Source organism: Silurus aristotelis (genome assembly GCF_946808225.1).
Source record: "Silurus aristotelis genome assembly, chromosome: 3".
Taxonomy (NCBI): domain Eukaryota; kingdom Metazoa; phylum Chordata; class Actinopteri; order Siluriformes; family Siluridae; genus Silurus; species Silurus aristotelis.
Window position 1 is genome coordinate 26,965,683 of NC_139576.1, and position 21,876 is coordinate 26,987,558.

The 21,876-nt window shown below is 38.0% G+C and overlaps 2 protein-coding genes across 9 annotated transcripts in view; one reads left to right on the forward strand and one right to left on the reverse strand.

Annotated features, from left to right (window-relative positions):
• The first annotated feature begins 3,954 nt into the window (after positions 1-3,954).
• Positions 3,955-11,810, forward strand: LOC310723498 (inositol 1,4,5-triphosphate receptor associated 2-like). 2 transcript variants are annotated; one of them, XM_083536651.1, is made up of 12 exons: positions 3,955-4,261; positions 7,877-7,932; positions 8,027-8,182; positions 8,690-8,807; positions 8,895-8,945; positions 9,038-9,115; positions 9,517-9,573; positions 9,974-10,033; positions 10,108-10,160; positions 10,267-10,369; positions 11,137-11,212; positions 11,296-11,810. In XM_083536651.1, the coding sequence occupies exons 2-12, from the start codon at positions 7,877-7,879 to the stop codon at positions 11,478-11,480; spliced, it is 993 nt and encodes a 330-aa protein (XP_083392777.1). In that variant the 5' UTR covers positions 3,955-4,261; the 3' UTR covers positions 11,481-11,810. The 2 variants fall into 2 exon arrangements, with proteins under 2 accessions (XP_083392777.1, XP_083392778.1); XM_083536652.1 differs by lacking the exon at positions 3,955-4,261 and having other exon boundaries at positions 7,769-7,932.
• Positions 11,811-14,424: 2,614 nt separating this feature from the next.
• The window catches only part of LOC310724016 (hyccin 2-like), a 69,466-nt gene continuing 62,014 nt past the window's right edge, over positions 14,425-21,876 (reverse strand). For all 7 annotated transcript variants that reach the window (XM_083537762.1, XM_083537758.1, XM_083537756.1 and 4 more), the window contains one exon: positions 14,425-19,968. In XM_083537762.1, coding sequence (XP_083393888.1) covers positions 19,421-19,968 — 548 coding nt within the window. In that variant the 3' untranslated portion in view covers positions 14,425-19,420. The remainder of the gene's footprint in view (positions 19,969-21,876) is intronic.

Here is a 21,876-nt window from a genome sequence, read left to right on the forward strand (position 1 = left end):
TTGGTTGCAGACACACTTACAAAGACATTTACAAGACAGGCTTGACAAGAAAAGTAGGACATTATGAGGAAAAGTTGACAAAACAGTTACACTTTTTCATGAACCATTCATACTTTTGTCCTGTAGAATTTGCAAAAAAAACTGGCAAGTGAAACCTAAGATCCTTAACAATATATAAAGTTAATACAAAGAAAACTCAAGACAAAAAAGATTAAAGAAAAAAGGAATATAAAGTGCTAATCTATATAGTATATAAAGTTGGAGGTTTTCGTAAAATAATGGAAATATGGATGGAGCCATGACACTAAAACAAGCATTTCCACAGATCAGATAAAGAATGGGCCTCGAAGTTGAGGTATTTTTTTTTTAGTTCTGAAGCAAAGCACAAAGATATTGTTATGCAGTGCCTTAATAGCTTGGATGTCAGTGACAAATATTTTTAAGTTGAGATTTCAGGAGACTGATATGATACATAGTACATGTATCATTTTGGTTCTCTGGTTTCCTCCCACCTCAAAGCATGCCAGTAAGTAGAGGGGCTACTCTAAAAATAAATTGCTCTTAAGTGAGATAGAGAGAGAGCATGCATGCTGTCATATGATGGACTGGCGTCCCAGCCAGGATGCATTCCTGCCCAGGGCTGTTACTATGATCAACATTTTACTAGAGGTAGCAACCACTTACAACACATCTATGTCTGATATCCGTTGCAAAATTTCCCAGCAAGAATTTAGTCTGGTATTGTGGCATCTTGTAATGGGTGAATAATTCTATGAGCAAGCTTTAAGCATCCTCCTTAGCTGCTTTGGGATCATTTGAGAACCAAATTTCTGCCACTATGTTATTATTTTATATGTGTTTCTATTTTGAATTTCTTCCTGGCTACACAGAAGTGCAAATCCACAAGGTCTTCTGACATTGTAATCATCGGTCAGTTTAAACAAGTCTGGTTGTTCATTGTTGACTTCTCTCTTCAATGATGTGTTTATATCCACATAACTGCTTCTAAATTGCTTGTGTTTTTCTTGTTGCAACATTCTGTGTAAACCCTAGAGATTGTTATGTGTTCTCAAGAGAGCATCATAATTGCATGAGTGGGAAGGTGCACAGTGTTTTGTGATTGTATTATAGACCAGTGGCAGGCTGTGCATTTCACACCCAGGCCTCCGGGGGTGTCCTACCTTAATCATCCACCTCTTACCATCAATATTTGACAGAAATGCAGTATAATAGAGCTCTGATTCATGGACAGGTATCTTACACCACATTAATGAATGGCATTACTGAAGCAAGTAAATATAAAACCACAGCTGCATCACCTGCATACATCATCTCAAGCAGAAGCATCAATTTTAACTTCATAAAATTAGTTTTTTAGTGCATTTTCTGTGCATTTTTCCCCATGCATTACAGTATTCTTGGGCATTTAAAATTGTTTTAGGGCAAATTCTACAGGAAAAAAGAAAATGCAAAAGTGGTTTATGAACTGTTATGCCTGACCTTTCCACACAATGTCCATTTTTTTTTTTAAAAGTCCATTTTGAAAATTTAATTACCGTAATTTCCCGGACTATTAAACGCACCGTCAAACGTCAGAGGAACCTCATCTATATTTATGATGTGGTGCGGCCTGATTCAATGGAAGCGCAATTTAATATAAAGTGTTTAATTGGTTCACCTGAACCCGTTCGGCAATTTCGGCAAGTTCGGCTTTCTGACCATCCAATCAAAGGATGTGAAAATGCCAATGTTATTGTGTCCCTGCTAGATGGCCCCAGTGTTGCAATCGGATTGGGTAAAGCAACAGCTTTACGCTACAGATGCCTCGTGGCAGATTTTGACCCTGGCAACATGTGATGTGATAGTTAAAATATGATTAGCTTGAAATAGTTTTAATAATATGAAATATTAACTTACACTGCAGGAAGCAGTGCAGGCAAAGAGAAATGCTATGAAATGAAGAGACTAGACTATTGAGAATAATTGAATACATATTAATGAAAAAAATATATATTATGTAAATCAGTGATTCTGATAGTGTTTAGGCCAGCAGAAAAGGCCTTTCTGGCCCTGACAGCCCGCCACTGCTATATACAGTACGTAGATATAATACAATTTGAAGTGGGTGTAAACAGCCAAGTTACGAAACATTTCGACCACCGAGGCAATTTTAAGAAAAGGTTTCTGATTTAGTAAGCTCATGCAAAGTCGGATTCACTAAAAAAAAAAAAAGACTGATATGGATCCGTTGCTATCCAAATGTCATGCCAAATCGGAGTCCCCCACCCCCTCGCTTTCTCCGATACCAAAGCTGGGATACAGCAGGGCCTGTTGTCATAGAAACAGTATTATTCTCAGGCCAAGAATAAAAGATATTAGGATGGTTTTGAAGCCTGACAGAGAGAAAGAGGGAGAGAAAGAAAGCGAGTGGGAGGAGAAGAGGAGAGAAACTACAAGACTTTACAATACACATCAGTTCATACAGTGGAAGAGCGGTTCGACATAAAAAAAAAAAGCCACACAGAAGACCTGCACACCATAGATTCAATGGACATGTTGCTCAACATGGAGCATGAGAGAAATGGTGAAAGCAGTGCTGATAAAGGTAATTAGTTGCACTTACAGCTTGAGCTGCACAGAAATCCTTTCTGCCAGAGTGCCTCTGCAGTTGGAGCCAAATGTCAGGATGCTGCCCTCTGCTGGACTGAGCTCCACACTACACCTCTATGTCATACCAATAACATCAGGCAGAAATGTACGATATTAGATGAAATTCACAACCGATGACTGTGTGCATTCAGAGCAGTGCTGCCAGGTTGGACTGGAGCCTCCTATAATTGGGCTATTTTTAAGCAAACAAGGCTGCTTCTCTCCAAACCCACACAAAACAACGATCTTCAGAGCCTAGATATGCTCTAATGGAGCAGAGAGAAATAAAGCTCTCAACTTTAATTTAGATTTAAGCTGGGAAGGAAAAAAACCCCACTGTTTACATAAGATGTAATTTTACTCTCTATGCAGGGAAGCAAATTCTTTTATTGCATTTCTAAAAATGCACTCAAAATCTTTATGCCACAATTTAGCAGGATCTCTGGAAAGCCATCAATGCACATACCCCATACTCAGATTTTGTTTGGCTGATGTAAAAGGACACTACACTTGGGACTTTAGTGTTTTCTGTTTTCTTTTTCAGACTGCTGTACTACATTAGAGATTCGCAGCAGTCTGACCCTCCTATTATCAATCCAAGATCTTGATGAGGAACTCGTGCCGCTCTGGATAGAAATAGATGTTGTGGCACTGCATACGCTTATTATTCGAAAGAAAAATGCAGTGCAATGAAATATTAGTGTGCGACAGGCACTTAACGTTTAGATAAATGGACATATTCCAGATTAGCTGTTGATATTTGGCATTCGACATCTTGTGGCCTTGTTATCTAGAATGAGCTGGACATCCCACTGATGTACACACTAAAAAAAAAAAGTGCGCTGTATAGAATTTAAGAGAATTCAATCATCCGAAAATAAACAACATGCAAACAATGAACAAATATTACAGGAAATAGCAGAAACGTTTTCTTTTAATATATTATTTATTTCTATATGCTTGTTTTTGCTTACTTTTTGGGGCAATTTGTGACAGGATAATAAATAAAATAAATCACAAAAATAAACTTTCATTTGACAAATTCTTAAGTACATATATTTAGGAAAAAGGCTGTAAAATGTCAAGTATAGTCAAGAATAATATTTAACATGTGATCAATATATTTTTTTTCCCTGAATCTGATTTATTATTAATTACACACTCTTTAAACGTTAATGGAGAGTTGATGTTATTTGTAGACGGTCCCTAAACTCCTGCTCTCATTTGGGGATCCTTATACAAATAAACGCATTTATATATAAAAAAAAAATAAAATAAAAAAATTAAACCAGTTGAATCGAGTGCACAATATAAAGTTAATATTAGGTTTTAAATGTGATTTATATCAGATTAATCACATCAGATCATTCAACACAATCAGATTATTTTTGGTGAGTTTGATACTCATACTTAATGATACCCATTCATGAGTCATTAGTAGAAGAATTATCCTAGTTATCAATACAGGCGTATGTGCCATGTCTTAATGTAATGTTAATATTGTATTTATTTATTTTGAAAGGCATCAGCGTCTGTAAACATTAAAGTCTCAGGTGCGTGACAGGAAAACGCGCGAGCTGTTTTGTAACTCCGTTACGGTCAGGAAATAAAGGTGAGCGGATAAAATCAACAATACAATGTTTGTTTACAATGTTGTTGTCTTTTGAAAATACTTTGGTGAAATCTGATTTTTGCGAGCAGGTCGTCGAGATCGTTAGCGTTAGCTCTCAAGCTAGTTAACTAGCATGCTAATTAAAACTAGCCTGTCTGAACCGAGTGAAGCTGAAATGTGTGAAATCCTAAAGTGTGTGGAATACTAATATGTGTAGAATACCGAAATGTGTAGAATACCAAAGTGTTGAATACTGAATTGTGTAGAATATTGAAGTGTGTAGAATACTGAAATGTGTGGAATATTGAATTGTGTAGAATATTGAAGTGTGTAGAATACTGAAATGTGTGGAATATTGAATTGTGTCGAATACCGAAATGTGTGGAATACTGAATTGTGTAGAATACTAAAGTGTGTAGAATACTGAAGTGTGGAATACTGAAGTGTGGAATACTGAATTGTGTAGAATATTGAAGTGTGTAGAATACTGAAATGTGTGGAATACTGAATTGTGTAGAATACTAAAGTGTGTAGAATACTGAAGTGTGTAGAATACTGAAATGTGTGGAATATTGAAATGCGTAGAATACTGAAGTGTGGAATACTGAAGTGTGGAGAATACTGAAATGTGTAGAATAGTGAAGTGTGGAAAACTACAGTGTGGAATACGAAAGTGTGTAGACTACTGAAGTGTGTGGAACATTAAAGTGTGGAATACTGAAGTGTGTAGAATACTGAAATGTGTGGAATATTGAAGTGTGGAAAACTGAAATGTGTAAAATACTAAAGTGTGTGGAATATTATAGTGTGTAGAATACTGAAATGTGTTGAATAGTGTAAAAAACTGAAATGTGTAGAATAGTGAAGTGTGGAATACTAAAGTGTGGAATACTAAAGTGTGTAGACTACTGAAGTGTGTGGAACATTGAAGTGTGGAATACTGAAGTGTGTAGAATACTGAAATGTGTATAATACTAAAGTGTGTGGAATACCAAAATGTGTGGAATACTGAAGTGTGTAGACTAATAAAGTGTGTAGACTATTAAAGTGTGTAGAATACCGAAATGTTTGGAATACTGAAATGTGTAGAATAGTAAAGTGTGGAATACTAAAGTGTGTAGATTACTGAAGTGTGTGGAACATTGAAGTGGTGAATACTGAAGTGTGTAGAACATTGAAGTGTGGAATACTGATGTGTGTGGAATACTGAAGTGTGTAAAATATTGAAGTGTGTAAACTACTGAAGTGTGTGGAATACTGAAATGTGTGGAATATTGAAGTGTGTAGAATACTGAAATGTGTGGAATACTAAAGTGTGTGAAATACCGAAGTGTGGAATACTGAAATGCGTAGAATACTGAAGTGTGGAATACTGAAGTGTGGAGAACATTGAAATGTGTAGAATAGTGAAGTGTGGAAAACTACAGTGTGGAATACGAAAGTGTGTAGACTACTGAAGTGTGTGGAACATTAAAGTGTGGAATACTGAAGTGTGTAGAATACTGAAATGTGTGGAATATTGAAGTGTGGAAAACTGAAATGTGTAAAATACTAAAGTGTGTGGAATATTAAAGTATGTGGAATATTATAGTGTGTAGAATACTGAAATGTGTTGAATACCGAAGTGTGAAAAACTGAAATGTGTAGAATAGTGAAGTGTGGAATACTAAAGTGTGTAGAATACTGAATTGTGTAGAATACTGAAGTGTGTGGAATACTAAAATGTGTGGAATACTGAAGTGTGTAGACTATTAAAGTGTGTAGAATACTAAAGTGTGTAGAATACCGAAATGTTTGGAATACTGAAATGTGTAGAATAGTGAAGTGTGGAATACTGAAGTGTGTAGAATACTGAAATGTGTAGAATACTGAAGTGTGTGGAATACTGAAATGTGTAGAATACTGAAGTGTGTGGAATACTAAAATGTGTGGAATACTGAAGTGTGTAGACTATTAAAGTGTGTAGAATACTGAAGTGTGTAGAATACCGAAATGTTTGGAATACTGAAATGTGTAGAATAGTAAAGTGTGGAATACTAAAGTGTGTAGATTACTGAAGTGTGTGGAACATTGAAGTGTGGAATACTGATGTGTGTGGAATACTGAAGTGTGGAATACCGAAGTGTGTAGAACATTGAAGTGTGTGGAATACTAAAATGTGTGGAATATTGAAGTGTGTAAACTGCTGAAGTGTGTGGAATACTGAAATGTGTGGAATATTGAAGTGTGTAGACTACTGAAGTGTGTAGAATACTGAAGTGTGGAATACTGAAGTGTGTAGAATACTGAAGTGTGTAGAACATTAAAGTGTGGAATACTGAAGTGTGTGAAATATTGAAGTGTGTAAACTACTGAAGTGTGTGGAATACTGAAATGTGTGGAATATTGAAGTGTGTAGAATACTGTAATGTGTTGAATACTAAAGTGTGTGAAATACTGAAGTGTGGAATACGGAAGTGTGTAGAATACTTAAGTGTGTAGACTACTGAAGTGTGTGGAACATTAAAGTGTGGAATACTGAAGTGTGTAGAATACTGAAATGTGTGGAATATTGAAGTGTGGAAAACTGAAATGTGTAAAATACTAAAGTGTGTGGAATATTAAAGTATGTGGAATATTATAGTGTGTAGAATACTGAAATGTGTTGAATACCGAAGTGTGAAAAACTGAAATGTGTAGAATAGTGAAGTGTGGAATACTAAAGTGTGTAGAATACTGAATTGTGTAGAATACTGAAGTGTGTGGAATACTAAAATGTGTGGAATACTGAAGTGTGTAGACTATTAAAGTGTGTAGAATACTAAAGTGTGTAGAATACCGAAATGTTTGGAATACTGAAATGTGTAGAATAGTGAAGTGTGGAATACTGAAGTGTGTAGAATACTGAAATGTGTAGAATACTGAAGTGTGTGGAATACTGAAATGTGTAGAATACTGAAGTGTGTGGAATACTAAAATGTGTGGAATACTGAAGTGTGTAGACTATTAAAGTGTGTAGAATACTGAAGTGTGTAGAATACCGAAATGTTTGGAATACTGAAATGTGTAGAATAGTAAAGTGTGGAATACTAAAGTGTGTAGATTACTGAAGTGTGTGGAACATTGAAGTGTGGAATACTGATGTGTGTGGAATACTGAAGTGTGGAATACTGAAGTGTGTAGAACATTGAAGTGTGTGGAATACTAAAATGTGTGGAATATTGAAGTGTGTAAACTGCTGAAGTGTGTGGAATACTGAAATGTGTGGAATATTGAAGTGTGTAGACTACTGAAGTGTGTAGAATACTGAAGTGTGGAATACTGAAGTGTGTAGAATACTGAAGTGTGTAGAACATTAAAGTGTGGAATACTGATGTGTGTGGAATACTGAAGTGTGTGAAATATTGAAGTGTGTAAACTACTGAAGTGTGTGGAATACTGAAATGTGTGGAATATTGAAGTGTGTAGAATACTGTAATGTGTTGAATACTAAAGTGTGTGGAATACTGAAGTGTGTGAAGTACTACATTTTGTGGAATACTGAAGTGTGCAGAATTCTGAATACCTAATTGTGAAGAGTGCAGAATGTTCCTATGTGCTGTTATATTCTAATGCTATGGTGCTCTGGTGTTGAAGATGCATTGTGTGGAAGAATATGCTTCCCTCCACATTCCAGAGGAACAGCAGAATGAGTGAGTGTTTAAAACATTCTGGTTTATTTATAAAATCACTAACGGAAACCGAGTCCTCTCTCTTGTAACACTATGCTCTTTATTTGCTGCTCAGGGTTTTAGACACGGGTGCAGACAAAGCTGAGCTCCTGCACTCTAACCACTGCCTGAGGACGTTATACACAGACATGCAAAAAGCCGTCGAAATGGCAGAGGACAACAACGTGCTTCTCAGGGCTGAGAACAATGACCTAAAGAACCAAATCAAAAGGTAGCAAACTTCTCAGATCTTCAGCCTGTAGGAGCATACTCGTATACACATCGTCTCTCCAGGGTTAAAAAAGAAACAGCTCATCAGGTTAACAAGAAATTACAATGAAGAGTAATCTCCTACCCTGAAGATGTCGCAAAACTTAAAGTTACAGGTTTACTTCTGACGACTACAAAGCGCCGACACTGGAGACTCCTTTTAAATACTTCTCATAACCATCTTCTTATGGAAACTTAAGTTTTAATAAATCAGGTTATTATTAGTTATGCAATCGCTGTACACTTCCCTGTGAACGAGTTGTTACTGTAGAAGCAATCGCATAAATATTACTGTCAGCACCTTCTGACCAATCACAATCCGGAACTCGTCAGTGTTATGGTGAGATGGTCAGGTTCTTAGAAAAGTTCAATCTTTGTACAGTTTAACAGTAAAGAAAACGTACAAACTGTATAAACATTCCTGTCCACTTCCTGTTAGTAAATAATGTGCAAATGTGTGTTTGTGAAGCTCGAGGCAGTCGATTCAGAACCTTCAGCTCCTTGTGAATGAACTGGAAGACATTCGAGCTGCGAAGGCAGAGAAAGATCAGATCTGTGGTGAGATCCAGGCCAGCCGGAAACAACTCGTGCGTGCAGAGGGCAGATTTGAACTTGTTAATATCTCACTTCATCTACACAACAAATCATAGTCTATTGTTGTGAACTTGTGACAGGCAAAAGAAAACGAAACACTCAAACAGCAGATAGACGAGCTTTCTAGCGAGGTATGTGAGGGCCAGAGCAGCTTCTTGTCTCTCTTTTCAGTTACACTGACTTGAATTTATGATTCCTTTGTTTATGGTGTCTTTCATTACAGGCGTCAAGTTTTCTTCTGGAAAGCCAGCAACAGGATGAGGAGATCACCAACCTCAGCTCTGTCCTGAGATCATTACAGGTGATATATTTTATGTATACAGGGTTTTAAACAAAACCTGTCCAGCTTTGCATTCTAATTAGCTTAAAGCTCTTTTATTGTTTTGGTAGTAGCAGCAGCTCATTCACTGACATATGCTGTTTATTTCACATATATGAAAGGAGTCTCCAGTGTTCTCTAACAGCTTTGTAACAGTCAGAGAATAAGCTGTAAATTCATCGGACATCTTCAGGAGAAACTTGTGTTGTTTGTTTGATGTCCTTCTACATGCCCTTTATGTTTAGGTCTTTCTACATGATTAAATGTAGCTACACACACAATAAAAGGCATTCCTTTATTCTTCAACCCACCACACTGGAGTTCTATAACAGCAACACACACATAATTACATGAGACAAATCAGTTTATGTTTTATGCTTCAGCAACAGCTGGAGGAGCAGAGGCTTGATCTGGAACACAAAGAAGAACTCCTACATCAGGTAACTGTTTCATTTATAACAACTGAAACGAATACAATTACTTATGAAGAAATCAGTCGCTAAAAGCTGCAAATACATGACTATAAAACCAAAATTCAAATAAGATGTGAGGAGGAGACAGATGTAAGCAAGAAAATCTACCCAAAGATTTGTGTTGTGGTGTCCATCAGAGATACACAACTCACTCAATATGTATACATATAAACCCAGCCACACCAAGCTGCCACACCCGGGTGCCTTTACTCCATCTGCAAAAATATTTTAATAATGAAACTGTGATGTTCAAAAGGGTGAAGTTTGAATGCATTTACTATATTGGTATGTAAGTTTTATGTTTCATAAACTGAGACTGAAATAGAATAAGGCTATTGTGTGGAATAAGCTTTTTTTTTGTATTTAGAAGGATTTTATCATCGAGCAGCTCAAAGACAACATGTCAGAATACATAACCATTAACCAGGTACACTTATCTCATATCATTTATGACATTAGGGGGTCTTTAGACTCGGCTAAATATTTTTCTTTATTATTCAGGACATGAAGGCGAAACTGAAGGATTTGGAGGACCAGTTGGCTTTGGCTTTAGTGTTAGGCATTTTCTTTACTTTAGAATGATTCTGCATTACAGACAATACAGTAGAGTAAATCTACTTTTCATTCATTCTTTTTTTCATTTATTCATTTATTACTCAGTAGCGGTAAAGGGAGCTTTATGAACGTGGACACAGACACACCGCTGAGTCCTGAACACTCAGTGTCACTCGGGGAAGAACTCGGAATTCTGTTTGCAGATCAGGTAGTACTCATGTCCAGCACTTAAATATTAAACAGATTTAAAAAACAAAAAAACACTGATTATGTGTTCATGTTTGCGTAAACTGGTGATAACTTATTTCAGAACATTAAATGTAACAATGTAGGGATTAAACGTATGACCTTTTTTTTTTTAAAAACATGCTTTGTTATAAGAGGACTGAACAGTTGAAGATGTATAGTTACATAAAAACAGTAATGTTCATTGAGGTAACTGTAACTCCTGTACCAGCACTAAGGCTGAAACGATTTCTCGAGTGATTCAAATACAAAAAAAATCATCTAGGCAAATTATTTGCCTCGATGCTTTGTTAAGTCCATTCAACTACACACGGAGCATTGTGTTTCACCGCGGACCATTATTACTGACGCACCACCCACTAAAGTCTGCGGTCCGAACAAGTAAGCGCCGGCGGTTGCATTTAAGAGAAATGAGGTCGAAATTGCGAGAATAAAGTCAGAAATGCAAAAAAAAAAAAAAAAAAAGAATTGTGGGAGAAAGGTCAGAAATGCGGAAAAAAAAAAACTTTTTTATTATGTGGCAAAAACAGGCTTTCATAAGATTCAGACCAAAGAAAAGTTTGGGATAATTTCAAAATGAAAAATATTGAAATATTCTAAAATGTATTTTAATTTATGATTTATTATTTATATATTTGTATTTGCATTTTGATATGGCAAGTAATATGACAATTCATCATTTAAAAGGAATATTCTTGTATACAATTTCTGTCTATGTCTATGAACTAGATGATCCCTGAGCAGATAGAAGAGGAGAAAAACACAGAGACTCAGGAGGAACAGGCAGCACTTTACGTGTCCAAAAGGTGAGTTTTTATTTATGTTTATTTTGATATTCATATGTAATATTTTTTTTCTAACTATTAATTTTGCTTTTTATGTGTTGACGTGTGACACACAGCTGTTCAGGGAGCATAAAGAAAGGAGCGTGTGCCGCCGTGGTGCTCTGCTTCAGCATGCTGGGTGTGTTTGGAGCGCTGACTCCAACCCTGTCCACAGACGTATTGGACACCATCCGTCACCTGATCGAGCCGTACTGCCGGTTACATCACACCGGACTTCCCCCTGTATAAACACACACTCCTCTCCGCTGGAACAGACTCGATTTATTGGTATGATTGATAACTTACAATTGTTCATAATTAGAGCTATTCTGCGCATTCATATATTATTATTATTTTTTCGTCAGTTTGTTTGTTTTTGTTCATTTTCCCGCACTCTGACAACGTGCCATTAATCATTTTGCACCAGCCTCGTCATTTTCATACATTTCCATATAAGTGTCACACTTCAAAATGTCTTTTCATATTGAAACATTTTGGGTTTAAAGTGCGGTCCAAATTTCAGAAACCAGTATAATATCAATGCCCATCGTTCTTGGACGGGGCGTCCACATTCATTTGGAAATTTAGTGTGTGTATATATATATATATATATATACATACATTATATATACATTATATACATATATATGATGATTCATTTTCTTCTTATTAACGACTTTTTATGCTTCAAATAAGATATTTATATAATATTCTAATGTATTTTCAAATATATTGAGTTATGCAAATGTTGCATATAGTACACATACATAAAAATGTCTTGGATGTTTTGCTTATTATAAGTATATGAAACCCGAATTCAGGGTATTCGTGTATTAAAGCGTATTAAAAATGCAAAAACCACACAGCGAGTTTAACAATCTTTCATTTTATAAAGCTTATAGTAGCTGCTTGTTGACGAGTGTGTGTGTGGAGGGGATTTCTCCTTGAACACATTCACTCATGCTGGTTTTTTCTTTCTGTAAAAAAAAAAAAAAAAAAGGCATTCGAGTTCGTAAGGTGAAGCAATTTGTGCTTAAAAAATCTATAATATATAATCCATTATTTAGAAAATTCTTGTTTTAAAAAATACACAGACATTTTGTTCAGTTGTGCAGATATAAACATGTAGAATATATAATGAATTTTATTTTGTACAATAATTAAATAATATGCACATAACATTGAAAACAAGCATCTGAACGTAGTAAAGCCGCAGTAAAACACGTTCGAAAACAGTTACCGTAATTTCCGGACTATTAAGCGCACCCAAATATAAGCCGCACCCACTGAATTTGACAAAGATTTTTATTTTGAACATAAATAAGCCGCACCTGTCTATAAGCCGCACAGTGTCTACACTGAAACTAATGAACTTTACACAGGCTTTAATGAAAGACAGTGTCTGTTACACGGCTTGTATCTAAACAGTAGCCTACCAAGAAAGTCATAATTCACTGTCTTCCTCCTTCCTTTCACAACAATTTCTCTCAAAAGTTTTTTTTTGTCATCGCTGTGCGTTTGAAAATCACCATCGGTGAAGCTTTTCTCCCGAAGCCGTGCAGCTCAGAACACAGGTTTTTTCATGCCCGGTTGTTTTCAGCGGGACGAATGATTCGCATTTCCTGTAGACAGTCAGCGGCAGGTCAAATGTCAGAGGAACATCATCCATATTTATGATGCGCATCTGATTTAATATAAAGAGTTTCATTGGATCACCTGAACCCGTTCGGCAATTTCATTGGTCTAATGTTATGGAGCTCAGTAGCCGCTTATAGTCCGGAAAATACGGTAAGTTACTGTTGTAGTAGACACATGCTATAAAAAGAGAACGAAACGGAGAAACACAGCAAGTTATCTTGATTAAAAAAAGGAAAAAGTGTGCATTGGTGTACAAATTCATAAATGTGATCGTTTACTGCCGCTGTTATTTGCCGCTTTCTGATTTATTGTTTGTTCGCACCGTTTTAATTGAATCCATCACGACACCGCGAGCAAGATGATCAGGCAACCCGATGCTCGCGAGCCACGAGTTTACACAATAGCACTTTATTACATTACACCATTTTTACATGATGAGGATTTTACAGTTTTTACTCACCGTGCTGATGTTTCTCCTTCATCCCTGACACCAGTGTGTTTTTTCACGTGCTCATGCTTTTATAAAACACAAGCTCAACTGTGCATCGTTCACAGCATTCGAATATAAAATGCTTCCATTGCCTTGGGTGATTTGGGACGCACACTTTTCCTGCTGTCGGTTGACCCCTTAACTTTTTCCTGCTACCAACTAATCGGTAACGGCATTCGTTGACCAAAGTAGTTGTTGCAGCTCGAATACAGATGCAGGTGAGAGGAACTGGGATGCTGTTCTCAGTGTTTATATTCCTACCAAAGATTGTATGTAGGGTTTAAGATCAGAGCTCTATAACAGGCCACTCAAGATCTTCCTTTACGCACAGGGTTTGTGTTTTCAGCACATCCAAACACATCGTATACAATTGAGTGCCTTCTGCTTTGTGGTAACAGTTTGGAGATGAATCACAGATGGCAGGAAAGCTCAGGTGTCTCAATACTTTTGTCTATGTAGTGTTTATTCAGTGTTTTGTGAAATTAAAACTTAAACATGTTTATTACTACACGCCAGGAGCACACGTGTGTATCAAGAGGCATTCAAAAATCTAAACACTTTGATCGGTTAGTGCCTCATTAAAAAACCCTGTACACAAGCAACTGGCTTGAACAGTTGAGTTTGTATGAAGCCACAGAAAGGGGCTTGGATCATTTCAGAGCACGTATTTAACTTAGTGTACACGTGTGAAGTCGATACAACATGTTACTGTTTACCGGCATTTCAAAAAGAAAGCAGCTCATCTGAAAGGCTGAGCAGCTCGAAGACAAGTGGGTGGTCCTACATCCTACACCACCTACCCACTTTTAACGGAGTATTAGAAAAAGGTGTATGGATGGGAGATCGTTTTGAAGCGATGCATGACAAGAGGGAGATTTTTTTCTAATTAGGATAGTAAATGTTCGTCACGTGTAAATGTAAAAGAAAATATTATAATAATAAATAAAAAGCTGTCCCAGTCACACAGGGTTACACACACACACACACACACACACACACACACACACACACACACACACACTATACTGTATATCTAAAAAGCTAAATAAAGCTCAAAGACAGAAATCTGTTACAGCACAAGATTTATTGACCAATATACAGAGCCATATTTTCCTGCATCAGCAGACTGATATGAACATCTTACTTTTACTCTTTTTTGTTTGTTTGTTTGTTTTTGTACAGTTTTATTTACAAGGTTTTAAAATAATCTTTCCATTTACATCAATGGTACAGTATTTCGCTTCGGAAATTGCTTTTACAGCTTTCGGGTGAAACTGGTTTTGTACGGCGTAACCTCTCGTTCTATAAGACAAACAGTGCCTCTGCTTCACCACGCCTCCTAAAGATCTCATGCATGGCTCATGGTAAAGAAATCTGCAAGTTCAACAAGGTCCAGCTGACTTTTTATTTCTTAATTTGTAGGTATTTTCACACTCACACACACACACACGATTACCTCTTACTCTAGACCTGATCTAAAACCATGAGATCGTTCGCTTAAAACAGCAGCAATTTTGATGCGGTTCCTCGCTGAAGGACCTGAGGAGGAACTTGCACAGCCAGTCCAGCTAAAAACCTACCAGCAACCCAGAGATTTGATCCAACAAAAGACAAAAGAAAAACTCCAATCGACCTTCAATTGCATAGAATTGTATCAGTTCGAACTAAAACGAGTGGAAAGACCAACTGTTCAGTGTAAAGAAGAAGGAAGAAAACCTGAAGATCACCACAGGGAGATCTGTTCCTGTACAGATGATTTGGATTGTAAGGTGTGTGTGGAATAGTTGTCGGGTAGTCTGTAGTAGGATTTAGCATTCACTTTCGTTCGGTTTTCACGAGCACACATCTCAAGCAAACACACACACACACACACACACACACACACACACACACACACACACACACACACACACACACACACACACACACACACACACACACATATATATATATATATATACACACACACATACACAGCTATTGTCAGCCACTGGCAACACTAAAGTCTGGATAAAGTGCATCAGATGAAAAGAAAGGTTTACACACGTCACATGCAATCCAATCAAGCAGAGGGCGGATTAAACACACACACACACACACACACACACACACACACACACACACACACACACACACACACACACACACACACACACGTCTCTCTGGTAGAGGTCTGTTCTGAGTAAAAACAGGAGAAGGGACACTACTACAGTAGCCATATTATAACCAACAAGAAACATCAGCAGAATTGTCTCTACTTCAAAGTTCAATCTCTGAAGTTAGAATCATGGGCAAAAAAAACCCAAACGATCATTCAAAAGAACTCGATGACAGGAAGTAGAATAACTAAAACTACATATAAAATGGCCAGAATCTCTCCAACTCAGGCAGGAGGCGTGGCCTAATGCTTAAAGGCAGAATTGGATGCTCGAACTCTCAGAAAAAATGCATCTCCAGTGTGTGTGTTTTCTTTGTGAAGGTGTGACGGTGTGTATGTATAAACGTTTGCTCAGTAGTCTCCACAATCAAAACAGGAGCACACTATCAGCACACTATCCCAAAGCCATGGCACTGATGGAGCACATTTGGGTGAAAAGTGAACGTTCGCTTTTTTAATCCAAACTAACTTTTGAAATGAAAGACAAATGAATGGACAATCTGACAGCTTTTAGGAAGAAAAAAAAAAACGCGGTAGAATCATCAGATATCTTTTGTACCTTTCATACACGACACGTACAACGGCGCTCCTTAAGCTCTAATTACCCTCCATTTCAAGGTACATTAAGAAACACTCAGCACTTCAGAAGAGGATAAAAATAATAGATACAAAGGATCAAAAGGTACCAACCTAATGACAAGTACAGTTTAGTGCCCCCCCCAAAAAAGTGTTCACTCTATTCCACTTAATGAAGATAAAATGGGCAGGAGCAGTGAAACGCACCGCAATGTACAGTAGAGACGCGAATACCTCCGATTAGAACAAACTGTACAGCAAACACACAGAACAGCCAGTAGTCCTCTACGCCACAGAGAGGAGGTTAAGACGGTTTATAGTGAAACATTACAGCAGGTCTTAGATCGCAACCCTGATGCACTTCCCGAAGTCATTTTGACCGTACTGCATGTAGGAAGAGTAGAGTTCGACAAATCAGGGCTGTAGAGTAAAATCTCAAATCTTAACTGTTTCCCAGAAACACACACACACACACACACACACACACAAATAAAATCCAAACCAACAGGAATAACCTACGTCTGTAGATCCACAGCAAATACATGCCATAATTAGATACACTACGAATTCTCAGGATGGGTGACTTCATAGATAAGAGATTTAGAAGACATTGTTTTACACTTGATTCAAATACACTATGTTTTTTTTGTTTCTATTGTACATGTCTGAACTAAGACCACTACCTAAGACATGGACAGTGAAAGCAGTCCCACTCGGGAGGCTGTTGGCACAAGATGTGGGATGAAGGGATGTAATGCGGATTCACTGGTAGAAGTCTTGGTCTTCTCCCCACTGACTAATCCCACCTGCTTCATCATCAAGTTAACCAATCCCCTCATTATCCCCTAGTTGACCGATCCCGAACGACCCTGCAAACTTGAAGACTAATCTCACTCACTCGCACAGAAAGTGCGAAATCCCTCCTGTGCCCACTGAAAGTCGACTAATCGAACTCATTACGTTTGAGCAATCCCGTCTAACTCCTGGAGAACTTCTCACTAACCCTGCCTCTTCCCACAGCAGTCCCTTTAGCCTTCGGGGGAAACTTTTGCTCCCACAGAAACCCCCAATTCCTGCAAAACGTCCGATCGACCCCACGTCCTCCCACAATCATCTCTTCTGCTCGTTCAGGAACTTTATCCAATGCAGCAATTTTCGACGAAATCTGATCTTGCACTGATTTTTGAATGTAAATATACATTCATGCATATACATAAGTTATTTGGCTCTCTTTCACAATAAAAAATGCGTTTTTTTTTCCTTTGGGTTCCGTCCCACTCGCTGGCTCGATGTACACTAAGCGGCATGACGGATGAAAAAGTCAGCGTTCGCATGAACCAGATTTGCAGGGATCGCTATTATTATTATTATTATTATTAGTATTATTAAAGAAAAAAATAAAAACTCAAACACACGCAAAAAGAAGTGACACCTACACACATGATTATCCTGCAAAAACAAAATGCCACCAGGTTCGACCACTAGATGGAGCGTCTGATTACACGGTGCGTGGAACCAGAAACACCATCTAGTGGTCGGATCTGGTATCACGTGAGTACGCCTGTACGAAAACAGGCCTTGAATGAAATGGTGATGGACAGGAGAACCACGACTCAACACACAGGAATAAATACTCAGTCATTTTCTGGGAGTTTTCAGTGTGTAGTCCAGTGTTTGAAAGGCTGATGAAAAGAAGACGAGGTAGAACTAATAACTCCAGGAACCCTGTTTGATTGCATCACACCAACACAAGACACACACACACTCCAAGACTTCTGAGGATAATACAGGATTATTACAGCTCGTGTTTGACACCAGCACATCAGAATCATGCATCTTAAGCTTTAAACCTCTGGGAGAGAAACGTTGCGCTCGTACGGCAATAGTCCTCGCTCAAGACACAGGGACACATTAAAATATCGTTCCACACAGTGTTTTCTTTTTTTTTTCCTGCTTGGGATCAGCGGATACACAGCAACAAGAACGACAAAGTCGACAACATTCTTAAACATCTTGGCCCCAGTATGTGAGATAGACAACTCTAAAACGCCCAAATCAACAAAATACATAGTTGTTTGAATATACAGATCGATTTGAAGATAAGAAAAAAAAAAAACTCAATTGATTCAAATCATATACTAATAAAACAATTCTTTTTTTTTTTTTAAAGCAAAATCAAGGTCGAAGGTAATGTGATTGTTTATAGACAGAACACGTTCAACATTATAAATAGAACCGTCTTTGGGACGGAAAATAAAAATGAAAAGAACTAGCTATCTGTAAGAACTTTCATCATCATCATCATCATAATAATAATAATAATAATAATAATAATAATAATAATAATAAAAGACCTTGATAGAAATTGCACAGGACCCAAGAGTTCAGCAGGAATGCATACTGAGACACTGCAATGATTGCGTCGTGTCAAAAACGAACAACCTAAGATTTATTGCTTACTCTTTTTTTTTTTTTCTTTTCTTTTTTTAATATAGACTAATCTCTGAAGTCCCATAACAATAAATAAGAATAATCATAAAAATATGCCTGATCTCTTCTGGCTAGAGCCAATTGAATCTCCACTGCCTCGGAAGTGGTCCGATCACTCGATGCTGAACACTTTCATTAAACGGACTTTAATTGAAAAAGAAAAAAAAAAGAAAAGAAAAAAAAGGACTGGCCGGTATTTCCCCAGGAATCACTGGGCTTTTTACGTCATACTACTCTGAGAGAAACGAAATATCGCTGTGTCGTTTCTGTTTCTGAGTTCATGAGGCAGTATGTTCTAAGTAACTTTGATCTCAAACATCTGGCCAGCTGTTGATCAAGCTGCCACGCAGTGGAGATGGCGGCTTACGCCTGGCCAGCGTAGATCGGGCGGTACACATCCGAATCCAAAACATCAGTCTGTTAGAAGTGGAATGCTTAATTTGGTCTGAGGAATATATGTGAGAGAGAGAGAGAGAGAGAGAGAGAGAGAGAGAGAGAGAGAGAGAGAGAGAGAGAGAGAGAGAGAGAGAGAGAGAGAGGAAGAATAGATTTCCATCATAGATTTTTTTCTTTCTTAAAAAACATTTCTTACAAACATCTGTCGATACTTTTTTATATTATCTATAGTCGGTCTTCACCCTGTCCATATTTTTACTGCTGTTTCGGTTTTGCGGCAATTCAGATTTCCATCAAACTTGTCCAAAAAAAAAAAAAAAACCTAAAGAAAGATAAACAGACCCACCCCAGAGATCAGGGTTCTGGTTTGGAAGAAAAAAAAAAAAAGGAATTCGAGAAACAGGAAGCAGACGAGGTGATTGGGATGCAGGTGTGTGAGCTCTACACCTGTGATATGATCTGCATGTTGAAGCTGGGTGAGCGAGACTGCTTGGTCAGAGGAGCTCCAGGAGACAGCAGATCTTTCCCTCCTTCAGGCCGCACCAGATGTTCTTCTTTCAGACTGAGGCTGGAAAGGCGGTGCGCTCCTCCTCCCCCTCCGGAGCCGAGTCCTCCGTCTGTTCCTCCATCCTCCTGCTCTCCGCTCACGCCGGCGCTCATGCTGCAGGTCCGGCTCAGGCTTTGCGTCTTCTTCATTGGGGAAAGTTCGATGGTGTCCAGTGTGATGGCGGGTGGAGGAGACGGAGCTCTCTGTGGGTGCTGCGGCTCTTTATGCTTCTCAGCCGAGATCTCTTTCTCTCTCTCTTTTTCTCGGTGTGTGCGACTAGAGCTGCTCTTCTTGGAGCTCTTTTGCGCGCTGGTCCGCACTCCTCCGCTCCCCGACGCTCGGCCTGTGCTCGGCTGGCTGCTGTTGGATGCTCCCGAGGAGAACCCTTCATCGGGGTCGTTTAGGTTGAAGGATTCTTCACCTCCACTTATGCCGTCAGTGTCTGAGAGGGAGGAGAGGAAATGAAAGGAAGAGGGGATGGGGGGTAATAAAAACATTGTCAGTTGAGATTAAGAAGCAGAAAAACCTTGAAAGGAATGGAAAGGAAGGAAGCAAGAAGAGTTCGGGAAAGAACAAACCACAGGATTGGCAAGGAAACGAAAAAAATGAAGAAAGGAAGGAAAGAATTCGATGATTGGAAATGGGAAGGTCTAGAAAGCCATTCAGGAAGGAAGGAATGAGTAATGAAGGAATTCAAGGAAGGAAAAGAATGGAAGAAAGTAACAAAAATGACAAAGGAAGGAAGGAAGGAAAGACAAGCCTGCATGCTCCATTTAAAAAGTACCAATGAGGAGCTATAATATAGAATGCTGTACATACTGCTCATGAATGCGTCTGCACTCATCTGCTGGATTTAATTAGAATTACAAATAAACAAGCGACGACTGATTCTTCCTCTCATTATTAGTCAGGATTTATGAGTCACTGTCCTTCTGGAACTCAAGTCATGGAAAAAGCTTACCAATAAAACGCTAAGATTCCAATCATTCAAAATGTCTGTTTTAATATAGAAAAGAGCAGAAACTGGACTCGAAATGCCCTGATTTCAAAACGCCAGGAAGCCGAAGCAGAAGAACAACATTCATGCTTTTTTCCATGAACCGTTCAGCGTCAAGTCCTACTGCAATTGCGCCCTCTGCCCTATAACATTAACCATGACATTTTCATCATCTAAGACACGAGCTGAATAAAGGAACGGGTACAGTATAAAATCAGAATGTAAACCAAAGGGGAAAAACCATTGACAAGAAATCAGGATGTACCAGAATGATGGACATCTAGAGAGCTAGGACGAGACAATAAAACGGAACGGACATGACATGACATAAAAAAAAAAAAAAAAAAAAAAAAAAAAAAAAAGGAAGAAAGATGCATGCATGCGGGATCGAGAAGATAAAAAATGGCAGACGGGGACAAAAAAAACAAAAAAAACATGCATGTGTTGAAGCCACCAGCACGCACGCTCTCCTGTTGCTCTTGCAAAAAAAAAAAAAAAAAAGCTAACGTGGGTTGTTGCTGATCAGGTTTTCGTTTGTGAGGAAGATGTTTGAACGAGTCTCTGATGTTACGTTTTCTCAGTAAACCCCTAACGGTATATACAGAAACGAATCTTTGCCCCATTTCGACCTCCAGCATCTTGTCCACGGTCGTCCTTCACAAATTCTATTTCAATCTTATTTAAAAACAGATTTATTCTTCATGGCATCTGAGTCCTTGGAAAGTTCCCATCATCTGGATATCTGTCCGTTACATTGACAGTTGAGTTTTTGCTGTCCGTCTCATCGTCATCCCGCTGCTTTACCCTTCATTGACTGACGCTCACTAACAGGGTCGATATTAAAACGTTTTGAATGCACACATTTATGGAGCAAATGTACCAAAAATCTGGAATTTATATTGGAATTTACTAGAAGAAAAAAAATCTGAGTGGTGCTTGATGGTGCAAATTCTGCATTTATTTGATACTTGATACTTATTTTCTAAATTTTTTTTACTGCAAAGTGCACGAAGCGGTTCGATTTGCTGTGTCAAGTGTTCGGATATGTCACACGTCTATGTTTACATGTGGGGGGCGGGGCCAACATGTCACATGTTGTATTAAGTGTAATTGCCGTAAAAGTTATAATAGGAATAAGAAAATATATCGGATTAAAGTGTCACAGGAAAACAGTTAAATGTAGTTCAATAGGATTAACTCCGCTTTGCATCCAGGCGTAACAGAATGCTTTTTTTTTATGTTTTTTTTATCTATACTACGAGTGCAGTTGAATGGGGAAATCTGATTGGTTATAAGTGCATCGTTTTTGTTTGGCAGCAGCGTGAATTCTAGTCGCTTCAGTGTAATGCTGAT